The following is a 26,012-nucleotide window of genomic DNA, read 5'->3' as shown; positions in this document are numbered from 1 at the left end:
TGCCAAAAGTTTTCAGTAGAGTACTGTTGAGCACATGCTTGTAGATACTCTTTGGCCTGGGAAAAAGCCATCTGATAGGAATAGAAAATTAGAGGGATTTGTGCCTGGTCCCAGGGCCAGGCACAGTTCCTGCTCCCAATAGCCAAGCTAAAAAATGTATAATTGATGAGTGTGTTAGTTTCCTGAAGCTGCTATAGCAAATCACCATAAACTTGGTGACCAAAAACAACATAAATTTATTCTCTCACACTTCAGAAAGTCAGAAATCTGAAGTAAGTTTCACTGAGCCAACAGCAAGGTGTTGGCAGAATCATGCTCCCTTCAGGGGCTCTAGAGAGGATCTTGCCCCTTTAAGGTGCCGGCATTCCTGGACTTGTGGTTGCATTATTCCAATCTTACCTTTATGGTCACCTTGCTTCCTCCTCTTGTGCCTGTGTCAGATCTCCCTCTTATAAAAAGACTTGTAATTGGATTTAGGATCCATCTAGATAATCAGGATAATTTCCCCATGGCAGAATACTTAATCACATTTGCAAGACACCATCTCCTCTTTTTGTTTTTCAAGATGTAACATTTATAGGTTTCGGGGATTAGAACCTGATTTTTTTTTTTTGAGACTTTTTTTTAATTTGAGAGAGAGTGCAAGAGAGAGAGCGCATGAGTTGGGTGGGGGGGCAGAGGGGCGAAGGGAAAGGGAGAAGCTGAGCACAAAGAGCCTGATGTGAAGCTCAATCCCAGGCGCCTGGGATCATGACCTGAGCCAAAGGCAGACTCTTAACTGACTAAGCCACCTGGGTGCCCCCTAGAACCTGGTATTTAAATGGCCATTATTTAGTCTAATTCAGTGACAAATTGGGTAGAGTATGCAGGAGGGTCTGGGCTCATTAGCTGGGGAATAATTAGCCCTAAAAGGAGTGCTGCTTCCGACCTGCCTAACAAATTACGAAAGTGAGACCCAAAAGGATCAAAATGTTTTCTCTTGTCCCAGAATGAAGCTTAAGACAACTTAGCAAGATGAGAAATATCCAGTACTCAACAAGGTAAAAATCAAAAGATCTGGCATCCAGTCAGATTGTCAGGAAAATATGACCCATAATAAGAAGAATAATTAATCTTTTTAAGAAACCAAACCAGAACTGACAGAAATATTACAATTAGTACAGAAGAACATCAAAACAGTTATTATTAAATGTCTTCCATACATTCAAAAAGTTAAGTGAGATGTGGAAGATACAAAAAACCAAAATCAAAGTTCTAGAGATGAAAACCTCCCGTGCTTGAGATGAAAAATATACTGGATGGGATTAACAACAGATCAGACATTGCAGATGAAAAGATTAGGTATTTTAAAAGCATAGAAATAGAAAAAAAAACTGAGTGTTTAAACGTGACAAATTCATAGCAATAAACCACTTGTATTAGAAGTTCTTATCAAATCAGTGACCTCAGCTTCTACCATAAAAAACTGAAAAAGAAAAGCGAGTGAAACCCAAAGTAAGCAGAAGAAAGACAATAATAAATATCCAAGCAGGTTTAAACAGTGAACAGAAATAGAAAACAAGGAAATAATAGAAAAGCATAAATAAAACAAATAAAATTGATCTCAAGCCAGTCAGATTATGAAGAGAGAAGTTACGAATTATCAGAATCAAGAATGAGAGAAGTAGCATTACTACAGATTCAAAAAATATTGAAATGGACAATAAGGAAATATATGAAAAACTTCATGCCAATAAACTCAAAAACTTAGATGAAAATGGACAAATTCCTGGAGAGACACAAATTACCAAAGTTCACTAAAGAAAAAAAGATAAACTGAAGAGTACTGTATCTGAGAAGAAAATTCCAAGCCCAGATGGCTTCACTGATGAATTCTATGAACATTTTAAGGAAGAAATACCAGTTCTACACAAAACTCAAAAATTGAAGTGGGGAACTCCTTCCCAGTTCATTCTAGAAGTTAAAATTAACATGATATAAAAAATAGACAAAGACTTTACAAAAATTATACACAGATCAATATACATCACTAATACAGATGTAAAAATTAGGAAGAAAGTTTCAGCAAATTGAATCTAACAGTATATGAGAAGGATAATTCTGGTCATGATTAATTATCATGGCATTTACCCCAGGAATGTGTAAGTCAATCACTGTAACTCACTGTATTAGTTAACTAATAGAAAGCAGTTGACAAAATCCAACACCCTTTCCAAATTTGAGAAAAAAAAAAAAAATCTCAGCAAAGAAAAAATAAAAGGTAGCTTAAAAGACATCTAGGGAAAATCTATACCTAATACTTAGTGATTAGTTACTGAATAATTTTTCCTTAAAATCAGCTAGAAAGTGACATTTATTCTCAACACTCCTGTTCAGTGTTGTATTTTGTTCAGTGTTGTATTTAAGGTTCTGCCCAGTGCATTCAGGCAAGAAAAGAAAAAAAAAAACATCTCAACTGGAAAGGAAAAAGTAAACTAGTTGTTATTCACAGATGACACGATCATCCATCTAGGAAATCTATTCAGAAAGCTACTAGAAATAATAACAGTTTGACAGTAATGCGAGATATGAGATCAATATGCAGAAAAAAAAATTCTGTGCAAGCAGTGGTCATTTGGAAATTGAGAGTTAAAAAAACACCACCTAGCAGCCCCTGGGTGGCTCAGTGAGTTAAGTGTCTGCCTTTGGCTCAGGTCATGATCTTAGGGTTGTGGGATTTGAGTCCCACATAGGAGAAGGTGGGTATCGCTGCTCAACAGTGAGTCTTTTGCCCCTTCCTCCTACCCCAGCTTGTGCCGCTCACTCTCTCAAATAAGTAAATAAAATCTTTTAAGTAAATAAAAACACCATTTATAATAGCAACAAAAATATGATCTACTTTGAATAAATGACATTAATGTGAAGGACTTCTACATTGGAAATAGCAAAAACACTGAAAGAAATTTTTAATAACCTGAATAAATTGAAATATGTACCTTGTTCATGGGTCAGAAAATTCAATAGTAAGAGACCAGTTCTCCCAAAATTGATCTATAGATTTGAGGCAACCTCACAAAATCTCAGTGGAAATTTTTGGGGGGATATTTATTCTAAAATTCATGTGGAAATGCATGGGACCTAGAATAGGCAGGACAACTCTGAAAAAGAATAAAGTTTACCACCTGATTTTAAGAATTACTGTAATGCTATAGTGACCAAAGAACATGGTACTGACATCAAATTAGATAACTAGATCAATAGAACGGAGTATAGAGTTCAGAAATACTCCCACACACATATATGGACAACTGACTTTTGAGAAAGACAATGCAATTGAGAAACGATTGCCTTCCCAACAAATGATGGAAAAATTGGATATTAAAATACAAAAAATGAGCTTTGATCCATACTTCACAGTATATATAGCAATTGACTCAACATGTATCATAGACCTACATGTAAATCCTAAAACTATAAAACATTTAGAGGGAACCTAAGAGAAGATCTTTGTTAACTTGGGTTTGGTAAAGATTTCTTAGCTACAACACCAAACTCACCACCCATAAAAGAACAACTTGACAACTTCAACAAAATTTAAAACTTACGCTCTTCAAAGACGTTTAAGAAATAAAAATATAAGCCACAGTCTAGAAGAAAACCTTGGCAAAACATGTATCTATCTATAAAGAACTTATATCCAGAATATGTAAAAGCTCTTAAAAGTCAAGCAAGATAACCCAATAAAAGCATGGGCAAATATTTAAATAGCTCCTTCACCATGAAAAGATTTTGTTCAGCATTATTAGGCCTTACAGAACTGTAAGTTAAAACCATAATGAGATATCATAAATACTTAACTAGAAAGGCTAAAATTAAAAAGAACACTAGGGCAGCTTGGTGGTTCAGTCAGTTAAGCATCCAACTCTTTGTCTCAACTCAGGTCTCGATCTCAGGGTCTCAGGAGTTCAAGCCCGGTGTTCAATTCCATGCTCAGAGGGGTCTACTTCTCCCTCGCCCTCTGCTCCTCCTTCTTGCACTTGTGCTCACATTTTCTCTCAAATAAATTTTAAAAAAGGAAGAAGAAGAAGAATACCATGTCAAGTTCTCACAAGGATATAAAGGGTCTAGAACCCCAACACACTACTGGGACTATAAACAAACAAACAATAAAAAGCAGTACAACCACTTTGGAAAACAGCTTAGCAGTTTCTTTAAAAGTTAAACATTCATAAACTGAAGACCTACCCATTCTATTCCTAGTTTTTTAACTCAAGAGAGAAGGAAATTGATATTCCTAATTGTTTCATTTGTATTAGCCAAAAACCTGAAACTACCTACATGTCCATTAACAGATGAGTGAATAATCAAATAACAATATATCCATACAATAGAATAAAACTCATCAATAGAAAGGAATGAAAACTTGATAACATTCAATATCATGGATGAATCTCAGTAATTATACTGAGTGAAATAAGCCAAGCCAAAAAAAGTTTACAAAATTGTATGATTCCACTTAAGTAAAACTGAAGAAAATATAAATTAACCAAGGTTGAGAGAAAGCTAATCAGTGTTTACTTGGTGATGGGGGTTCAAGAAAGAACAAGAGGCTTTCCCATGCAAGCATAAGGAAGCATGAGTGATGGCTATGTTCATTATCTTGATGATGGCAATGATTTCACAGGTATATGTTAAAATTTTATACTTTAAGTATGTGCAGTTTGTCATATGTCAGTTACCTTAATAAAGCTGTTTTTAAAAATTCATGGCTCCAGAACTTTTTATTGTCTTGGAGAGGCAGTTAGTCCAAACTATATATTTATAGATTGAAATAACTAAATTTATTTCTACAGCATTATTCTAACCATATCTTGAGTAAAAACATGAGCAAAATGTACAAGTTATCTTTTCAAACTGACTGTTTTTATTTTTGAATTTAAATAAAAAACACAATTTTAAATAAGAGGTGGAACATATGAATTATTTCAGTTTAAACAATGTTACTGTCCTAAGCACCTTAATACTGTAATTTGTAAACAAACTCTCAAATACTCACTGAGCAAAATTTTTGACAGTTGAACTATTTAGCCTCTCTTAAGTGTTATACATTCAATATTGAAATTTATTGCTGTGCTCATCTTGGAAGATATTTATTTAGACTTGGTACTTTTATAACATAGGATTTTCTTAATCAAAATTATTAAAATCTGATTGGTTGATGTATTAAAAAGAGTTTAGTGATAAAGCATATTCATTGACCCATGAAATCAGTCCTAAATTTTACCCCATAAGGTTATTAACACACACGAAAAATGAAACCCAAGAGTTCAACATCAGATTTGTTTTTTATATATTCATATTTTAGGGTAGTTTAAAAGTTCCAGATACTATTTCAGACATACAGTTTATCATAGAAAATATATCATAGGAAATATATATCATAGAAATGTATCATAGAAAATACAAGTCTATTTTAGATTTTGCTAGCATTATTCGTCATTAAAATTAATCTTTCTAAGTAGTAAATTTAATCATAGGTAAAATCCTTATTTAAATACAAGCAAAAAAAATCTATAGATACTATTTAACGTTGTTGTAATATATGCTTTTTTAAAATCAGTGTTTCTCCCCAAATTTTAATACCGAGACTGCAGACTATAAGAAACTTTTAAACTTCCTTTAAAGATAATCTATTCATATTATTGATCTACTGATAAATGATTTCCACATTTCCTAATTTGTTTAATCTTTTGTGTGAAAGGAGTTTTTCTCTTTAAGTGTTTCTATCATTGGGTGTCTACTCTTGGCACTTTATATGTTCATTATCTTTAATCCTTGGAACATTCCAGGAGTAGATATTATTATCTCTTCTTTTTAAAGCTGAGGAAACCAGTTCTTTGAGAAACTGATTTGCCTAAAATGCCTCTGTGAATAAAAGGCAGAGATGAGAATCAGACCTAAGTTCATGTGTTTCCAAAGTTCATTCTCATTCCAGTAATTCCTATACTATATAAATGACTCTTCATTTATAAATATAATTTTTATATTCTTTGAATTTATAAAATTTAAGCTCATTAAATACCAAATAAATTAAGAGCTATAATTATAAAATAAATGTTTAAATGCATATCTACATACTATCACTTGTTATACATCATGTTACTCTTGATTTAGCATAAAAGACACTCAGATGAAAGCTGTTTGCCATTTTTGTTTTATCAATTTAATAGATACAGTTTAAATTGGAATCTGTTGTAGTACAGTATAAAAATAATCAGAAATTTGCCTAAAATCACCTTTGTTATATAATGTAATATAAATTTGAATTAAATAAGAGTTATCAGTATATTCATTAGTAAGTTTTAACAAGTTTGACTTATTGACTTCAGGATATATATTTTTTTTTATTGTGACAGACAGTTAAATTTATTGTGATGAATACTGAGTAATGTATAGAATTTTTTAATCATTATGTTATACACCCAAAATTAATGTAACATTGTGTGTCGACTATACTTCAAGAATGAAAAAGAACAAATAAGTAACCTGGACAAAAGTTTTCCAAAACAAAGATGAAAAACCAGAAGCAAACAGCAACAGGGCCTTTGGCGACTGTATTTTTTTAACACGTCTCCTTTGCCTGCTAGACTTCCCTGTATTTTCTATCTCACTGATACTATCCTACTTGTAAACTTTTAGGCTTTTAAAATATATGTAAAAATAATCTCACGCTAAACTGATATTTGACATAGCTAAATAACCACGCTTACTTAATCAGTACCATCTTTTCCTTTTAATTAAAGTCTTTTGTAGAAACAGTAGCCCCTTTTGTGTGCATCTTTCCTGTATATTTCTGAAATGCAAGGGGAGGGTCCAGATAATCTTCTTCCACTTTCAGGAGATTTTTCATTCTAGTTTTGTTCCACTTTGTAGAATTTCAGAGGGAAATAAATGTACAGGCTTCAATTCACTTCATTATAAATAAGCTATTGTTTATATTGTGTTAACAATTATGTCTTCCCATTTATAATCTGGTTGGAGAAACAACATTAATATGAGTATACTTTAAAGTAAAGTCTTTGAACATCCTTAATTAATTTTCTTAGCCCAGCCCTAAGGAAGAAACTAAAAAATACATGCTTCATCTTCAACTATAATAATGTAAAAACAGATACAGCAGAACTCCTATGCAGAACCAATAATGTACATGTCTTTTGTATCATAGCTACTACTCTGAAGTGGTCAGAAATGCAATCCCAAAGCCACACTATACTTTTACTTTGATTCTAAAGCTTCCCAGAGCTGCCTTATAAATAATGTTGCTTCCAACCTCTCAAAGAAACTCCTCTTCCCTCTTACAATTCAATAACATGTCAGCAACCTTTATTTTCTCCTGAGTTAGTTTTACCATTTCTTTGCTCTAAAGAATGGTAATTTCAGACAATAGAATCCTTCCTATCTCCCTGCCGAATTTCTGGAATCCCAGGTGTATGTTGGCATAATTCTCTTCCTAGGCTATGTTTATGAAAAAAGAAGTTGAAGTGTCTTTCTAAATTACTAGTTTTCTGACTCAGTTGAAAGTGATAATTCCAGAACTGTGTATCACCATCATTACACTGAAGTTTTCAACTTACTATTAGCTTTTCTTCGTTCTAATGTAGGAGGACCTAAGTTTTAATCCAGTTATAAATTTTTGATGTCAGGAATTATGGGAAAATTTTGTCATACTGATTGGAATCTTCTTAAGATTAAGCAAGAATATAATTTTTGCTTGAAATGTAAGGAAAATAATCTAGCCAAAGTAGCAAGCAGCAAGTTAGTCAATTTAGTGTTAAGTGTTTCATTAAGTCAGTAGGTGCTGGATCTAATCATTTGAAATGGGCTCATTGTCTGTGACATCAACAGGTAATATTATAAGCTTAAATTAGAGTTTACAGTAATGGTTTTATAAATTATAGTTTAGTTTTCCCTGTAACTTTACCAATTACAATTTGTTTTGATTTTAAAGGAAATGTTGGGTGAACTCTTCACTCCTCTAGAAACACCTGAAGCACCAAACAGGGGATTCTTTAAAGGCTTATTTGGAGGTGGTGCACAATCTCTTGATAGAGAAGAACTGTGTAAGTTGATTTATTTAATTCGGATACTGTATCTGTAAATCTGAAACATTCAAAGCACTTAAATTCTTCTTATATGTATAAATTATGTTCACCTTTTTCCTCTTTGTCACAATTACTATATCCATGTTTTTAGCAAAAATATATAAAAGGTTTTTGTGTCATTCTAATCCTAATCGGGGGAATTTTACTCAGGGAACCAAGAGGAGAATAGCTTCAGGTGATTAAAAAGGAATATTCACAACTTCAAATGAATAGCTTACAAAATATTTTATTTTCATTAAATGTGATCCTTATTATTTCAATTCTATAATTTACTTTAATTGATGACCTTAACTTTGAAAAAGTTAACCTAAAAATTAATTTTACAATACTTTCAGAACTATTATCATAGCACTAGAAGGTTATTTAAAATAGCAAAGTCTTGTTCACTTACTGCCTTCCACATAATTGGCACAGAGTAGAAATTAGTCCTTGAATAAACTAATAATAAGTTAATGATTGTTTGACACTTCTTTCAAATAGGAGCTGTTATGTCCTTAATTTCTTTTTATTCTCTTTCTGTTTTGCTAAAATACTATAGAATTTTCCTTTTGTGTTTGATTTACTAATTAGAAAAACTGTAAGATTAAATATCAGTAAGTAGTAGTGCAATGCAATTTAATTTTCAAAATTTACCCATATTATTGATCAGTCATCTTGGTACTAAGGATCAGTCCGTTTTAATTCATTTTTAAAAATGAAGACTGTTGTTTAAGTTATGGGGAACTGATAATTTGGAATAACATTCTCACCAAAGATAATTGATAAAGTTACACAAAATTTAATTTTTTTTTAATTTTTATTTATTTATTTATTTTAGTTCTTAAAAACATCAGAGAGCTAACAGTATAGTAAAGATATGGGGAAGGATGAGAGCCCAGAGTGCTGAGTCTGGCAGACTGAGGCCACTTTGACCCTGGAATACTTTGCTAATCTGAAGTGGGAGGCTGAGATACTCAACTGTGTTTATACTAGCAAGGTGGGCTCCTACAAGGAGTAAGCATAGGGATCTTGTTAAACAATTTCTCTTTGCAAGGATTCCAAAGGTCACAGCTTACGGAGTAAAGGTGAGCTGGAAATCAATCAGCCCTCACACACAGAGACTGAGCTCAGCTTTAAATTACCTGAATGTGGGCGCCTGGGTGGCTCAGTAGGTTAAGCCGCTGCCTTCCGCTCGGGTCATGATATCAGGGTCCTGGGATCGAGTCCCACTTCAGGCTCTCTGCTCAGCAAGGGGCCTGCTTCCTCCTCTCTCTCTCTCTTCCTGCCTCTCTGCCTATTTGTGATCTCTCTGTCAAATAAATAATAAAATCTTTAAAAAAAAAAAAATTACCTGAATGTCCCAGAAAGCTTTCAACCTTAGTTAAGTATTATTACGGACTGTTCAAGTCCCTAGCACCTGGCAGAAGAAATTGAAAATGTGCCCTAAAGGAAGATAACATATTCCAAGTCCTCAAATTATTTGTAGAAATATGCCAACTATGTCATCAAAGTTAACCATGAACACTAGTAATCAACACCATGAACAATGAAACAAAAAAGGTAGAAGCAAATCACAGGTACTTCAAATATTAGAATTATCAGACATAAACTGTAAAATAATTATGCATATTCTACGTTCACGTTCACCATGTCTGAACATTTTGTCAGATAACTGAAAACTCTACAAATCAATACCAATAAATAGGTAAAAAACTAAAATGAAGTTCTAGAACTAAAAGATTAAAAAAAAACCAAATTTAAAATCTGGATAAATTTGACCACAAATGAGACACAACTTAAGAGAAAATTATACAGCTTGAAGATAGTCAAAATAGACCATTTAGAATGTAGTACAGAGAAACAAAAAAGATGTAAAATACAAAGAAGATAAAGGAAATAGAAGTTGCAGTGAGAAGATCTAACATATGTTAGACTTCTCAAGAAAGAAATAGGAAAGCAGGGCAACTGGGTGGCTCAGTGGGTTAAAGCCTCTGCTTTCGGCTCAGGTCATGATCCCAGGGTCCTGAGATCAAGCCCCGCATCGGGCTCTCTGCTTGGCAGGGAGCCTGCTTCCTCCTTTCTCTCTCTGCCTGCCTCTCTGCCTACTTGTGATCTATGTCTGTCAAATAAATAAATAAAATCTTTAAAAAAAAAAAAGAAATAGGAAAGCATGTAAAGCAGCATCAATATGTAAACATACATGACTGGAAATTTTTCAGTATTGATAGATGACACTAATTCACATATTGAGGGAAACCTAATGAATTCCAAGAGTATATATGTATTTTTTAATTCACAGCTAGAGGGGTGCCTGGGTGGCTTAGTCGGTTAAGTGTCTGAATTTTGGTTTTGGCTCAGGTCATGATACCATAGTCATGGAATTGACCCCTGCTTTGGGCTCAGCATGGAATCTACTTGGGATTCTCCTTCTCTCTCTCTGACCCCTCAACTCACTCTCTCTCTTTTTCTCTCTCTCTCAAATAAATAAATAAATCTTAAAAAATTCAAAGCTAGATATGTTACATGAAAATAGAGTATATCAAAGACGAGAAGAAAATCTTCTAGTGACCAGAGAAAAATGAGGTATTTTTTAACAAGCAGTAGACTGACTTCTCAACAGTTGAAGATAGAAAATATACTTCAGGAATGAGACTTCTAAACAACTTGCCACCACACTAAAGGGAACTCTAAAAGCTGTACTTCACAGAGAGGGAAAATAATCCTCCATGGAATGTCAGAGCTGTAAGAAACAATGTTCTAGAAAGAAAGTAGCAGGTGCATGCATAAATATAATCTTTATGGACTATAAAGCAAAATCTCATAGTATGTGTATACACATATAAATAGACTGTGACCCAAAACACATAAAATCAAGGGAGTCACAAAGGGTAATGAATTTATTTTTTTAAAGATTTTATTTATTTATTTGACAGAGATCACAAGTAGGCAGAGAGGCAGGCAGAGAGAGAAAGGAGGAAGCGGGCTCCCTGCCAAGCAGAGAGCCCGATGTGGGGCTCGATCCCAGGACCCTGGGATCATGACCTGAGCCGAAGGCAGAGGCTTTAACCCACTGAGCCACCCAGGCACCCAAGGATAATGAATTTAAAGTAAACTGAGATCATACATTCTTTGAGAGTCTTTTTAAAAATATCTAGCAGCATTAATAAGGATGCATGTGAAAATTTCTAAGTTGACCTCTACAACCTAGTACATAACTTCAGGTGAATAGCAGGAAAATCACAGTCCTTCCAAAGTAAGGCAAGAAAGATGGAGAGAAAGAACACAAAACAGGAGAGATAAATAGAAAGCACATAAAGGACTGTAGACTTAAATATAAATAATCATAGTAATTATGTCCCATTTAAAAGGCAAACATCCAACTGACCTTAAGAAGAAAAAAATATACATTGTTTACAGCAGACATACTTAATACAAGTATTAAAATTTTAAAAGAAAAACATGAGCACAAATGAGGACTCAGCTGGTTTAGCTGTATTAATAATCAAAATGTAAATATTAAGGCTTTATTGAATACACCTTATATTTTCACTTCGAAATACATAAAGAAATAATGACATGACTACTAGAAGAGACCATTTCCCAATCATAGCAGGAAACTGCTAATACGCCCCTTGATTGAGATATAAAAACAGACAACAATAAGTCTTCTAGTAAAAGATATAGAAGACATGAACAACACAATTAATGAACTTAAACCTAATGAAACATACACAGGATGTTCATAAAATATATTTGTAGGGGGACACCTGGGTGGCTCAGTGGTCAAAGCCTCTGTCTTTGGCTCAGGTCATGATTTCAGGGTCCTGGGATTGAGCCCCACATCAGGCTCTCTACTCAGCAGGGAGCCTGCTTCCTACTCCCTTTCTTTCTGCTTTCCTCTCTGCCTACTTGTAATCTCTGTCAAATAAATAAATAAAATTTTCAAAAATATACATATATATTTATAGGGAAATTATAGATGTATATTGAATTATTTTGGAGTAAAATGTCATGTCTATAATGAATTTTGAATATTTAAAAATTTTACCTGAAGACGTTCACATAGCAAAAAATGTTATCTATTACCAAAATTAGAAAATAAGTGTATGGATGTTTATGATATAGTTCTTTTACTTTCCTGTATATTTGAAACTTGGCATTTTAAAAAGTTGGGGTTTAAGTGAACCATATATTAAGTGATTTTTAAAAAACAAAATTTCAAAGGATTAAAATCAATTAAGCATTTGGGATCTAATCACAATGCAATTATGCTTGTAATTAATAACAAAGCTAATTTTAAATCCGCATATTAAAAAATTAAGAAATAAACTTTTTTTAATAACCCATGTGTCAAAGAACTTGATAACCATTGGTATGCATTTAAAGTAGTAGTGACATTTATAGCCTTAAATATATATATAATATTACTCAAAAAGAAAACGTGAAAATGACTGAACTGAATATCCATCTCTAAAAGGCAGAAAACACTGCAAAATAAACCAAAGAAAATAGAAGATAATAAGATAATAATGACTTAGTAAACAAATGCAAAATTGCAAAAAAAAAAAAAAAAAGAAAGGAAGGCATAAGTAAACACTATCAGGAATGAAGAAAGATAAGAGAATGTAACTGCCCTGCTTAAAATATCAAAGCCAGCAACTTGTTGAATCTATTTTTCTGAAGCCATTTCTCTCTCTCTCCATAGCTGGAAAGAGCTCTTTGCTTGTGATTACAAGGGGTTTACCTGGATGGTCTCTAGCTCCTTAACTTTGCTTGTGATTACAAGGGGTTTACCTGGATGGTCTCTAGCTCCTTAACTTAATCACATCTGCCTCATTTCGTTTCCTGTGTGAGGTAGCGTAATCACAGGCTCCAGGAATTAGAGTAAGGTCATCTTTTAGAGGAGTGGGGGACATTATTCTGTCTACCACAATCACATCAAAACAAACAGAAGAAGTTAGATACTTAGAAATAAATCTTAACAGATGTTTAGGACCCTGTGGGGAAAACAGATAATTACATAACTTTGTTGACAGAAGTTAAAGACCCAAGTAAAAGAAATATACGATGTTCATGCAGTAGAAGATTCAGTAAAAGGCAACAGTTCTCCCAAAATTGATTTCTGCATTCATAGATATACACTAAATGAAGACCTTCTCAAAATCAACTTCCCCCCAAAATTTTAAACTGATGATAACCTTCAGATGGAAATTCAAAAGGTCTTACCTCTTCTATTTAGCCTCATATTAGAAGTTTTAACTAAGGCAATTAGGCAAGACAAGGAACTAAAGGGCATCCAGATTAGAATGGAAGAAGAAAAATCTGTATTTGCAGATGACATAATCTTGCAAATAGAGAATCTTAAGCCACACCAAAAAATAAATAAATAAATAAGGAATAAGTTCAGCAAGATTGCAGGATACAAAATCAATATAAATAATCAATTTTATTTCTTCTGCGTACTAGCAATGAACAATTCAAATGTTAAATTAAGAAAACAGTTCTATTTATAATAGCATCAAAAAGATAAAATACTTGGGAATAATTTAACAAAAGAAGTGTAAAATGCACTAAAAACTTCAAAATACTTAAAGATATTAAGTCATAGAGAAATGGATTGATATCCTACGTTCATGGGTTGGAAGATTAAATAGCGGGAAGATGGCCATGGTCCCCAAGTTGATCTATGCATTCAACACAATCCCTGTCAAAATACCAGCTCTTTTTTTTTTGAAGAAAGACTGCTCCTAACATTTTTGTGGAAATGGAAAGGATCCAAAATAGCCACACATACACAAAAAATTTTTTAAAGAAGATAAATGACAGAGAACTCAACATCTTTCAGTTTCTGAAGTTACTGCAGAACTATAATTATCAAGATAGTGCAGTACTCTCATAAGGAGAGGTGCACAGACCAATAGAATAGAACTGAGAATCCAGAAATAAGTCCATACATGTATGGTTAATTGATTTTCTACAAGGATGCCAAGAAAATTTGAAGGTAAAAGGATGGTCTTTTCAACAGATGGTGTTGGGACAACTGGATATCCACATGCAAAAGAATGAAGTTGATTCTTCCCCTCCCACCGTTCACAAAAATTAACTCAAAATGGATCAAAGACCTTAATGTAAGAGCTAAAACAGTAAAAGCCATAGAGGAAAACATAGATATACATCTCTGTGACCCGAAATTAGGCAGTGATTTTTTTTAGGTATGACACTGAATTCATAAGCAACCAAAAGAAAAACATAGATAAATTGAATTTCATTAAAATTAAAAATCAACACTCTCAAGAAAGTGACAAGACAAACCACAGATTGTGCTAAAATATTATAAATCTTATATCTAATCTATCTGAAATCTGATAAAAAGCCCAGTATTCAAAATATATGAAGAATTCTTACAACTTAACAATAAAAAGACAGCCCAGTTTTTAAATGGCAAAGGTTTGAATAGACAGTATTCCAGACAAAATACAAATGGCCAGTAAACATATAAAAGGATGTACAACATCATTTCTCATTAGGGGAGCACAAATCAAATATCACTTCACACTAGAATGCCTATAATCAAAAAGATGTTAGCAAGAATGAAGAGAAATTGGAACTCCTACATTGCTGGTGGAAATGTAAAAATGACAGACCCTCTTTGGAAAACTGGCAGTTCCTCAAAAAAATAAACATAAAGTTATCACCGGACTCAACAATTCCACTCCCAGGTATATATACCCAAGAGAACTGAAAACACATATTCACACAAAAACTTGTAAAAATGTTCATAGCACCATTATTCATAACAGCCAGAAAGTAGAAACAACTCAAATGTCCATCAGCTGATGAACTGATAAACAGAATGACTTCTCTCCACACAATGGACTATTATTCAGTAATCAGGAAGAATGAAGTGCTGATGCATGCTACAACATGGTTGAACCTTGGCAACATTAAGTGAAAGAAGCCAGACACAAAGACCACATATTGTATGAATCCATTTATATGAAATGTTCAGAATAGAACTTATAAAAACAGAGTCGATTATTGATTGACAAGGACTGAGAAGGGGGGGTAGGAAGTGACTGCTAATAATTAGCATAGAGTTTCTGTTCTTGTTTTTGTTTTTGAAGAAAATGCTCAGGAATTAGTGATGATGGTTGCACAACTTTCTGAATAAATTAAAAGTTGCTGAAGTGTTCAGGGATAAATTTATGGTATGTGAATTATGTTTCTAAAGAAAAATGTATGCTGAGCGAAGAGGAAAAATCTGATCTCATTCTTTAACAGAATTTAAGACTTGTATTAAATTAATCTAGGTATTAGGTAATCAAGGTCTGGATTATGTAGGGAAAGGAAGGAGTGAATTTCTGAGATCTTTTGAAGGAAAAATTTGGTCTATTTGTAAATGACAAGATAAATGGAAAGAAGGGGATGTAGAATATGGATACTGAAATAGAATAATGAATAAATTCTTCATTTTTCTTCTAAGCTTAAGCTTAGTATTTAAAGTATGAGAAAGCATGGAGTAAATAAACTAAATCAAATCTGTACATTTAATTTATCTTTAATTTTTTCTAGACCTAATAGTAATTTTTTACAATTATGTAAACTCGTGTCATTATGCCCATCATTCATGTGACAAATTATTACTAGTCCCTTTTTTACACAGATTTTATTACATAAACTAATATAGAGTAGAAAATTAGTATACATTCTGGTTTTGCATGTTTAAAAACTATCTAAAAGTTATTAAAATCCTATAAAACATTATGAAGTGAAATACAAAAATACTTCAATTACATTGTTACTGCACCTAAAAATTGTGGTTTTTAAAATTTTTTTATTTTTTTTATAAACATATATTTTTATCCCCAGGGGTACAGGTCCGTGAATCACCAGGTTTACACACTTCACAACGCTCACCATAGCACATTCCCTCCCCAACGTCCATAACCCCACCCCCCCTTCTCCCAACCCTCCTCCCCCCAGCAACCCTCAATTTGTTTTGTGAGGTTAAGAGTCACTTATGGTTTGTCTCCCTCCCAATCCCATCTTGTTTCATTTATTCTTCTCCTACCCCCTTAACCCCCCATGTTACGTCTCCACTTCCTCATATCAGGGAGATCATATAATAGTTGTTTTTCTCCGCTTGACTTATTTCGCTAAGCGTGATACCCTCTAGTTACATCCACGTCGTCGCAAATGGCAAGATTTCATTTCTTTTGATGGCTGCATAGTATTGCATTGTGTATATATACCACATCTTCTTTATCCATTCATCTGTTTAAAAATTGTGTTTTAATGTTATATAGTAGGATTTTTGTATTAAAATTTTCATTTGAATTTCTCTTTCACTTATCAAATCCGTTCAGTTGGAGAATCATCCTCAGGAAAGGCCTCAAGGAGTCTTGCACAGCATATCCCTGGCCCTGGCGGCATTGAAGGCGTGAAAGGAGCAGCATCTGGAGTCGTTGGTGAATTAGCACGAGCCAGGTTGGCACTAGATGAAAGAGGGCAGAAACTTGGTGACCTGGAAGAAAGAACTGCAGCTATGTTGTCCAGTGCAGATTCATTTTCTAAACATGCACATGAGGTATGTCTATCAAACAAATATTTAAACAAAATAACCTTGGTAAAGCAAGTATGAAAATTGTTTTTTTTTTTTTAATAGCTATTATATTTCTACACAAGGACTTTCATTTATCCTCTGTACAATTGCAAATTCCTGATTTTTGCCACCAGAGGGAGCTATGACAAGACTATGTTTCAGTAGCCTTTGGTCTTTTACTGAAGTTTATGAATTATGAAGGAAACTGCTCACCATCAGGCTTTTTGTAAACTAAGTCAATGATTTTGCAGATGTTTTTATGGAATGCAGAGGCCTCCAATTTTACTACTAACTTCTAAAAAAGGAAATAGTTTTGCCTCTCTTCATTGTTTAGGTTGGTCTATATAACTAAAATTGATGAACATTTTAATTTAAATAAACAATACTAAATCTGTCTGTAGACTAGTTCACACAGAGGGTGAATGAGATGCATTTTTGCAACAAATTTATTTTGATAACTTTGGAAATAATGGGACCTTAGAAGCTAATGCTGTAAAAAAGGGGTCCCTAGCTGGCCTTACAAGTATACTTTATTCGCCAGCATAGTAACACCTTAGAAAATGACCTTAAAGGCCATTAGGTAGAATATAGATCTTCATTTTGACACAGAGGTCTGCCACTCTGTGATGCCTTACACTGGGTTACTTCACACACTTAGTTCCTACCCTAGTCCTTGAGGACATTTTTAATTTGTTATCTGAAGGAACCATATTAAGGTTATTTTTACATTTGAGTACCCAATCTATCAGTAATAGCTCTCTAAATTTTTCAATCAAAAGTCATCATTTCCTTGCTCAAGAATGCTGACACTGGAATGCATGAAAGAGGTCACTTGACCTGAGAGAGATTGTCCAGGGCTTCAAAGAGATTTGGAGATCCCTCGTGAGTCCTTGTACTAAGCTAACACACACCTCAGATATAGGCTAGTGGCCTTGGTGAAGAATTTTGTTGGCATAAGCCTGCATCTGACTGTGATCTCTAATACATTTAACATTTCAGCCAACTTCAGAATATACACACTCTAAGTATTTAGCAAAGAGCTCAGACTCAGACTGATAGCTTTTTCCTTCTACCAAAAGATATTTATGAGCCATATTTGAGAGTCTGTAAAGATAATATATTGAGGTGGTTAAATCCATGGATTCTTTAATCAGACAGTGGGCTCAAATCCCAGTTTCACCATTGTGTTACCTTTGGTATCCCGTATAAGCCTTATTCTCTTTATTTATGAGGAGAATAATAATCTCTAACCATAGAGCTGTGAAGACCAAATGAATTCATGTAAGGAAGGTGTGCCATACAGTGTCTATCTCAGAGTAAGTGCTCAGTAAGTTTTGGATGGCAGCAAGAGTACTGATGTCAACCTTTCATTCACCAGGCTTTTTAACCATTATTTTTAGCTCAAATCAGAGAACTGAAAGTTACCTTATTTGTAATGCATTAGCTTAGGTCACCAAAGAATATACTGAGGTGACATTTAATTATATCACATTTCTAAAAAATAAGAGAACCTTCTAGGCTGTAGTTCTTAAATAGTTATGGTCTTTTCTCTAAATGGAACAGTTCTTATTGCTTTCGGTGTAAATTGATATGAAGTAAGCCATATAGTAACACTATAGAATGTTTCAGGATGATAGAATGTTTTGGAAAATATAGAAATCATTTATAACATAAATGTTTTGCCATTTTTAAAACACTTTCTGTGTTTTCTCTCCTTCAGATGATGTTGAAATACAAAGATAAGAAGTGGTACCAGTTCTGACAACCAGAAATCCAACTAAGTCCAACTTCAGCCAGAAGGAAAAAGAATTTTCCTTTTTTATTTTATTGATTTCACTTTAGGAAAGTTAACATTAAAGGGATGTTCGTCACTGGATACCGTTCTTTCCTAGCACAATCATGCACTGTTTTACCTCAGTCATGTGGCTTTACCTAAGGAGTGTCCACGCACACTCAAAGTGGAGTAGGTGGTATGTGCCGGCTATGAGTTGACAGTTTGGGAACTAAGCAGGTCACATGTTACAAATGAAGAAACAAAGGGGAGTGTGGAGGAGACCTGGCAGGGACTATTCCTGGATCATTCCTGTATTAAACTTTCATATGCCAAAAGATTTTGTGCTGTTGTATCTGCCATCAGTGTTTGACCTCTTTGAGGGAGAGACAGTAAGTCAGAAGTCCTGAAGCTGAAGTAGTTTGTTTGTGTCATTGACTGAAATATAAACAGCTGTCTTGGACTTTCCCTCCCTTAAACTGAATGGTCATCAGTATCATTAGTGAAAAAGAAACAAACTGTTTGTTACCATATCTTTAGACAGATAAGCTGAATGGTGGGCTTTAAATAATAAAAACATACACATAGTTGACTTGTGTATGGGCTACTCTTGGATTCTTGTTATTGTATACTTGTGTTTAGTCCATATTTTGTCAAAAGCAAAACAAGGTGATACATCACTTTTCATTGAAAAGAAAAGTGTAGAGCATGACTGAACTGCTCATCATTCTGGGAGTTTCCATGTAGTGGCTATACAGTGTGGAAAGTGAGAAAAACCTCCATTGTGGTGAGGAGAATACTTCAATGTCCCTTGTCCTCGTTCTCATTAATTCAGCTAAAGGTGGATTTGACCAAAATAGTTACTGGTTAAATTTGGAGAAATGTTGAAATTGGCTAAGTTTTTAATTTTGCTTGAATTTTTATAAAATGTTTAACCAAATGTACCTTTGCATTATTTAATTAAAATTGCTAAAAACAATGTTTCATTATTTCAGTAAAATGCTCAGCTCCCTTTTTAAAATACCCTTTATTTGCTAACAGTTCCAGTACACTCAGGTGATGAGCCAATTAAATCTTAGTGCACATGCTGTCGCATGGAAAATTAACAAGCATCTGTTGTCAATAATTATCTATATAAGAGTCTAGTCTGATGACCTACAAAATATTTTCTGTAGAAATATACTATAAATCTGTACATGTCCTTTCGAGGTTTTAAAAAGCCAAAAGGAAAGGAAAATATGTGCATTTTTGGTAACTAAATTATTTCTGTGTTGGAGTATAATGCAAGTGAGACAGTCAGTGAAAAACAAATGATCTGTTCCTAAGACAGCATTGCAGACAGGGAAGAGATGACTTTGTAGACCTGGAAGTAAGTGATATCATAACACAGGCTCATCTGAGATGATTATTGGTGGTTCTTAAAGCAACAAAGGAAGAGCAAAATGGAAGCATTATACTTACTCTTAATGAAATTTAAATATTTTCTTCTATAAAAAATTGTTTAAAACATTTTCTTTTTTCATTAAGAGATAAACAGAGCACAAATTGATAGCAAACTTGATGGTTGCTTTTTCTATTCCATATGATCATTTAAGGTATGTGTAGAACATCTTAATTTCACACAGTCTGTTATGCATCTTTTCCTCTTTATTCTTTTCATTAATAAAGCTTTTATGTTTACATTTTGTAATGTGCACTATGGGATACAAACGTTTACATTAAAATTTACTTTGAATATCATTAGGGAGGGACTAAATATATGTGATTAGAGATAATTGATCGAGCCAAAATAAATATTTTTAAAGTAATCATTTTCAAAAGGTTTTGAATTTGTAGAAAATACCTATGGATAACATGTTTCTGTTTAGTTAATGTCAGCGATACGGTGAAAAGTCAGAAGTTTACAGATGGCGAGTTTTGTATCCTATGTTATCTAACAAATCCGTTGTTCCATGATCTGTCACAGGAAGTATTAGGCCCTTTTTTAAGGTAGAGTTTTGAGAATGTCATCAATAAAATTAACAGTATGGATTTGAAGTTGAGAAGCATTAAGTAAAATAATATACTGGTGGATTCCTCATTAGGTGGAAGGGCATATTAGCTCCAATTATTTAATTTGCTCTGTTATTTTGTGTTAATTGTACATCAGCTTTATTTCTGTGGTCATTTTTCCTGATGTATATAAAATGAATTAATCCTGTAATTATTTTCAAATAGAGAAGTAGATACATTTATCTGAGATGGATTTTATAAGAAAATGTTAAATCAATATTTTGAGTTATTTTATTTTGTTTTTAAATTAATCTACAGATTATGCACAGCAAACCTAGAAACTCACTTAGAACTAGAAAGCTTGAAGTATTTTTGAGAATAGGAAATAGCTTCTCCGAGTTATACTTGATTCAGTCTGTAGATAAGAGACAGTCTGCAGTAATAACTAACCCAGGGAATTTATTGTAATTTGAGAGATAACATCTTTTATTTTTTTCTTTTTAAGTGCAAAAAGTAAGTCACCAGCAAGCCAGGATTTCAGGAAAACAAACCAAAAAAAAAAAAAAAAAAGTCAAAAATAGAAAATATTAGAAAGATGAAAGATTTGTGTGTGCTTCCTGCATATCCTCATTTGAGGACATTATTCTTTGTTGCATTTGTCCTTGGCTCTAAAATCATTAAAGTATTCGTTAATTAGCAGCTTGTCAATAGGAAGTTGTTTCCCTATATGTACCACATATCCAGTTCACTCTTCAAACTTAAATTCTATGTGTTTGCTTAGAAAGTTATTTGAAATCTTAGTACTCTGACAAATTCTGTATATTACATCCATTTGAAGATTTGCATCATCTTCATCTCCTGGGTTTGCATTTCTGTTTAAAAAGTGTTTTCAAAAATGGTTATAGATATCACTGAGCTATGATTGACTTCTTAATTTGCTTTTCTTTATGTATGTGAAAAAAATGCTGCTATTTGTCTATGTTATGTATAGTATATTACAATTTAAGTACAGTACATTATAGTGAAGAAAGAAGCATTTCTTTTGCTTAGACCTTAATTGTAGGTTTCTCTGAAGTTCTTTCATGTAGATATGTGAGTGTTTTAAACAAGTCTGAAAGTGTTACACATTTTTAGGTTACAAGGGTTGAAGGGAAGACAGCTGAGGAAAGGAAGGGGAGACCCCCACGGAGTACAGAGTTTTACCCTGAGTTCCAGATTCCATATATGTTTTGCTGAAGGCATTTTTTCAATGACATTAGAAAAGCTATATCCAAAGGTAAATTTTTTGTGGCAAAGATTTATTTTACATTTTAACTTTGGGGATTTTGTTTATTTGTTTTTGCAAAATAAAGAGCACTGAACTTTAAACTTGAATTTTTTCTGCACTTTTTTAGGTAATGAAAACTTTTTATTATCATTTAATCCACATTTCTCAGTTAAAATCAAATGATACATATGTATAAAACATACCAAAATCATGAATATGCTGCTAGCTGCACCTTTAACAATTAAACTGATCATAGTCTTAAAACCTTTAATAGGGCTTTATATAGTTTTCAAGGAAAAAAATAGTAAAAGCATTTGCTGTATGTTTCAGTGTTCTAGGTCTTACTTAAATTATTGCAACACTTTCAGATTTGTTTTAAGATCATACAGTAACATGTTATATTTATACATACTGCTAGAGAATATACTTTTAATTTTAAAATGAAATTTTTATAAATGTACTCTTTAATTTTAAAAATGGTGAACTTGTTAAGTTTAAGTCAAAGTACTTATAAAGTATGTATATTATCCATACAAAAGTTATGTTTTACGCTTATACTAAGAAATATTGGTATCTCATATCGAGATACAATTAATTTTAGAGAATCATACATTATTCAAAAGTCTTCACGCATTGACAGGAAAGATAATCATTAATATGGTTTAAAAGAAACCCTCTATTGAGCATTTTCAAATATTAATTTTATTTTGGGAAAAATGCCCACAACAATAATTGCAAGATTTTTCTCACTAACTGCAGCTTGCTGTTGGACGCCTACCTTAACTATTGTTTTAAGAAATATATATATTTAAAATAGTTTTCCAGGTATTTTCTTCTACCTTTTTTAAAAATAAATTTCCAAAAATGAAAACAGAGTTTATGTATTTTTGTCAATGAAGGTTTTTATTTTGTAGTTTATAGAATTTGTTCCTTATCAGTTTGATACTTGATCACTATTCCTAGACTTTTTAATCTGTATTTACTTTGAAAAAGAGCACTTCTCTATCTTAAGTGTCCTCCTTTTGTTCTTTTCCTTTTTAGAGTGTTTGTTCTCTCAATTGAAATTTATGCCCACAAATAATTTTTTTTCATTTGAAAATGAATGTGAAGATACTGTTTACAGCTTTTGTTAATCACACTTTTCATCACTGATCAATTTCTTGTAAAGTGCTATGGGGATTATTTTTCCTGTGAATATTAATGATCTTATTACTGCCACAGAAGTTTTCAAAGTTCTGTGGACAGAAAATAGTTGTAACAACAACAAAAATTAAAAGGAAAACTTTAGTTTACCTTTCTCAGCTGAATTAAATGATTTTAATAACTTCCCAGTTATCAGGGTTATAACATGGCTTTCTTCAGTTACTAATACAATCTTAAATTACTTGGCACAATTCACTTACAAATTGAGTACAGCAGTCCAGAGCTACATATAATTGCTCTTTTTATTGCATATTGCACTACTATACATCGGAAAAATCATGAATGTCAGTTTTGCTGGTATTTTGCAATGAATGAGGCTCACAGTTTAATTTAAAATTTTATAGTGTATGAGATGTAAATAAGTCAGCACTAATTTATTGTAGATTGTTTGGCTCAGGCATTTAAATGGACATAGGCTAATGGCAATGGAATCCTCTTTGACTGGGAGTTTCATTTTTTTAAATATACTTTGCTAAGTGTTTTGTGTTGTTCGAACTTTGCTTCAGTTGAAGACAAGGTGAAGAGTTAAAAAAAAAAAAGACTCAATATGTCAATAGAAAGCAATGCAAAGAGTAAATCATATTTTAAATTTTTTAAATTTTTTTGTAAATAAATGGTACTGTGATACTTTAGGTGTGACCTCTGCTTAACATGATAGTTAGAACCAGAAAAACATTTCTTTCTAGTTATACTATTGGTTCATTGTAAATGCATCACCAAAACAATATTAAAAAGAGCAAGGATAAGTTTTCCTAACATTGTCCACGTCAGGGGCAAGCATGCTTGGTATAGAGCTCTAGCTTGTGTCTACCTTAAACCCGCAGGCAGTTTTCAGTTGCTGCACTTTTTTTTTTTTTTTTAATTTTGTTCAGTCCAGTAACTATCTTAAAGGTAATTGCTGGAATATGTATTTTAAATATGGTAAAAAAAAAAAAATCTCTGTGTACTGTTTCATTTTAAACAAAAACAAAAGCACTATTGCAAACACTAAAAATGTGTCAAACTTTGTAGTTATTTTGCATTCCTGTACTTTACAAAATGTCATCACAGCAAAAGGTTTAAAATTAGGTAATGAAATATTTTTGTAAATAAATACCGTTAAGCTGGTATTTTAAAAAATGTATTATAATGTTTCTGGAAAATGTTCATATATATGTATATGAATGTCTCTTTATGCTGAAGGGCTCTGATTGGGCAAAATAAAATACTCTAATCTCTCCTGAAACTAAACAAGCCCTTTTTTCTGGAAAATGTTTTAATATTTTCTCCGAATTGTGGAATTAATCCCATTAGTTTAACCTAAGCAAACAATAGTTATAATAGATTTCTACATTTGCAAAGATAAAGTCATCTCAAGTAAGAAAAACTATTTTTCTTAAGTAGGTGGGTTTTTTGGTAAAAGTTGTGTCCCCTGCATTGGATGGGGTGAGATCCCCCTATTGTAGGAACTTAACAGTAGATGAACACTTCTTGGCCTGCAGTATGTATGGAATCCCCTGGGCATCTTGTTCAAAGGCAGATTTGGATTCAGGGTATTGAGGTGGGGTCTGACCTCATTTCTAACAAGCTCCCACGTAGTATAGATGCTGCTGGTCTGTGAAAAGTACTTTGAACAACAAGATGATAATTTCCATAACTGGCATTTTGCCAGTTAATAGTAGTGTGCAACTACTTGTACCAAGAATGAATATCACATTAATGGATTTAGAATAATATAACTCAAAGAAGACCAAATAGTACTTACTGTCTCCATTGTATTTCCAAGTAAAGAATATGGTAATTCTTTTATTAAATGAAGGTTTATTGGTTTTGAAATCTATAATTTTACTATCCACACGGTGGCAGTCATGTCTCATCTTACTGTCTGAGCCTCTAACAGGTGCTTACAGTAGCCTGTAACAAGGGAAAACCAGACATTGCAAAAGACTAATTTTCATTATAATTAATTTTTATTCAGAGAGCTATTAAAGTCTTGGGTATGGAACAGAAAAACGTATTTCTAAGCTATTTGTTATAAAGTTATACAGAGCATTTAGTAGAATGATCTAGTTTATTATAAAAAATTAGTATTTTTCCAGAAAATCTAGGCATAAAGTGATAATTTTAAAAACTAAAGAAAGATTGTCTTCATGTCTCTGTTCGTGGTCTTTTAGAGAACCCCAGTTGGTGTGTCCTGTGTAAATAGTATAGTGCCATCCACTGTTTTATAGAAACATAAGTCTTCCCAGGAGTTTACAGGAAGATTCTGATTATTTTTCATTACTTTAAGGATACTATTATTGCTACATCATTGTACTTTTTTTAGTTTTAGTACAAACGTGATCTTTTTTTTTTTTTTTAGATTTTTATTTATTTATTTGACAGAAATCACAAGTAGTCGGAGAGGCAGGCAGAGAGAGAGAGAGAGAGGGAAGCAGGCTCCCTGCTGAACAGAGAGCCCGATGCGGGACTCAATCCCAGGACCCTGAGATCATGACCTGAGCTGAAGGCAGCGGCTTAACCCACTGAGCCACCCAGGCGCCCCCAAACGTGATCTTTTAAAGAAGAAAAAACTTCAAGTCATTTTACTTTTCATACTTTATCTGCATAAAATCAGTACTCTGTATTCACTCAAAACAAATATTCTAACCCTCAGTTTTGGTCATATTATATAAATCTTAACTACTTATAAAACAAAGCAACAGGGGCACCTGGGTGGCTCAGTGGGTTAAGCCTCTGCCTTCAGCTCAGGTCATGATCTCAGGGTCCTGGGATCGTGTCCCACATCGGGCTCTCTGCTCCGCAGGGAGCCTGCTTCCTCCTCTCTCTCTCTCTCTGCTTGCCTCTCTGCCCACTTGTGATCTCTCTCTGTCAAATAAATAAAATCTTTAAAAACACAAAACAAAAAACAAAGCAACATAGTCTTCAATAACTTCTTTTTAAAACAACATAATAGTAAGATATACATTTCATTAATAAAAACGAAGTTTCAGATAACACAGAATATGTTGTTAACTAGCAAAGGAAAGTAGAGAAATACCAAACTCAGGTTCTTCATTTTCTTTCTCTTGCAACGTT

General features: G+C 33.1%; 1 protein-coding gene across 1 annotated transcript in view; it reads left to right on the top strand.

The window, feature by feature from the left end:
* STXBP5 (syntaxin binding protein 5) overlaps positions 1–23,693 on the top strand; it is a 175,268-nt gene extending 151,575 nt beyond the window's left edge. The window contains 3 exon segments of the mRNA XM_032339296.1: positions 7,988–8,099; positions 16,487–16,707; positions 18,443–23,693. Of these exon segments, the coding sequence (XP_032195187.1) occupies positions 7,988–8,099; positions 16,487–16,707; positions 18,443–18,484 (375 nt within the window). The 3' untranslated portion in view covers positions 18,485–23,693.
* Positions 23,694–26,012: the final 2,319 nt, after the last annotated feature.

This window comes from Mustela erminea, chromosome 4 (genome assembly GCF_009829155.1).
Source record: "Mustela erminea isolate mMusErm1 chromosome 4, mMusErm1.Pri, whole genome shotgun sequence".
In the NCBI taxonomy this organism is placed as follows: domain Eukaryota; kingdom Metazoa; phylum Chordata; class Mammalia; order Carnivora; family Mustelidae; genus Mustela; species Mustela erminea.
Note: the sequence above shows the minus strand (reverse complement) of the source record. Positions and strands in the feature narration are given on the sequence as shown.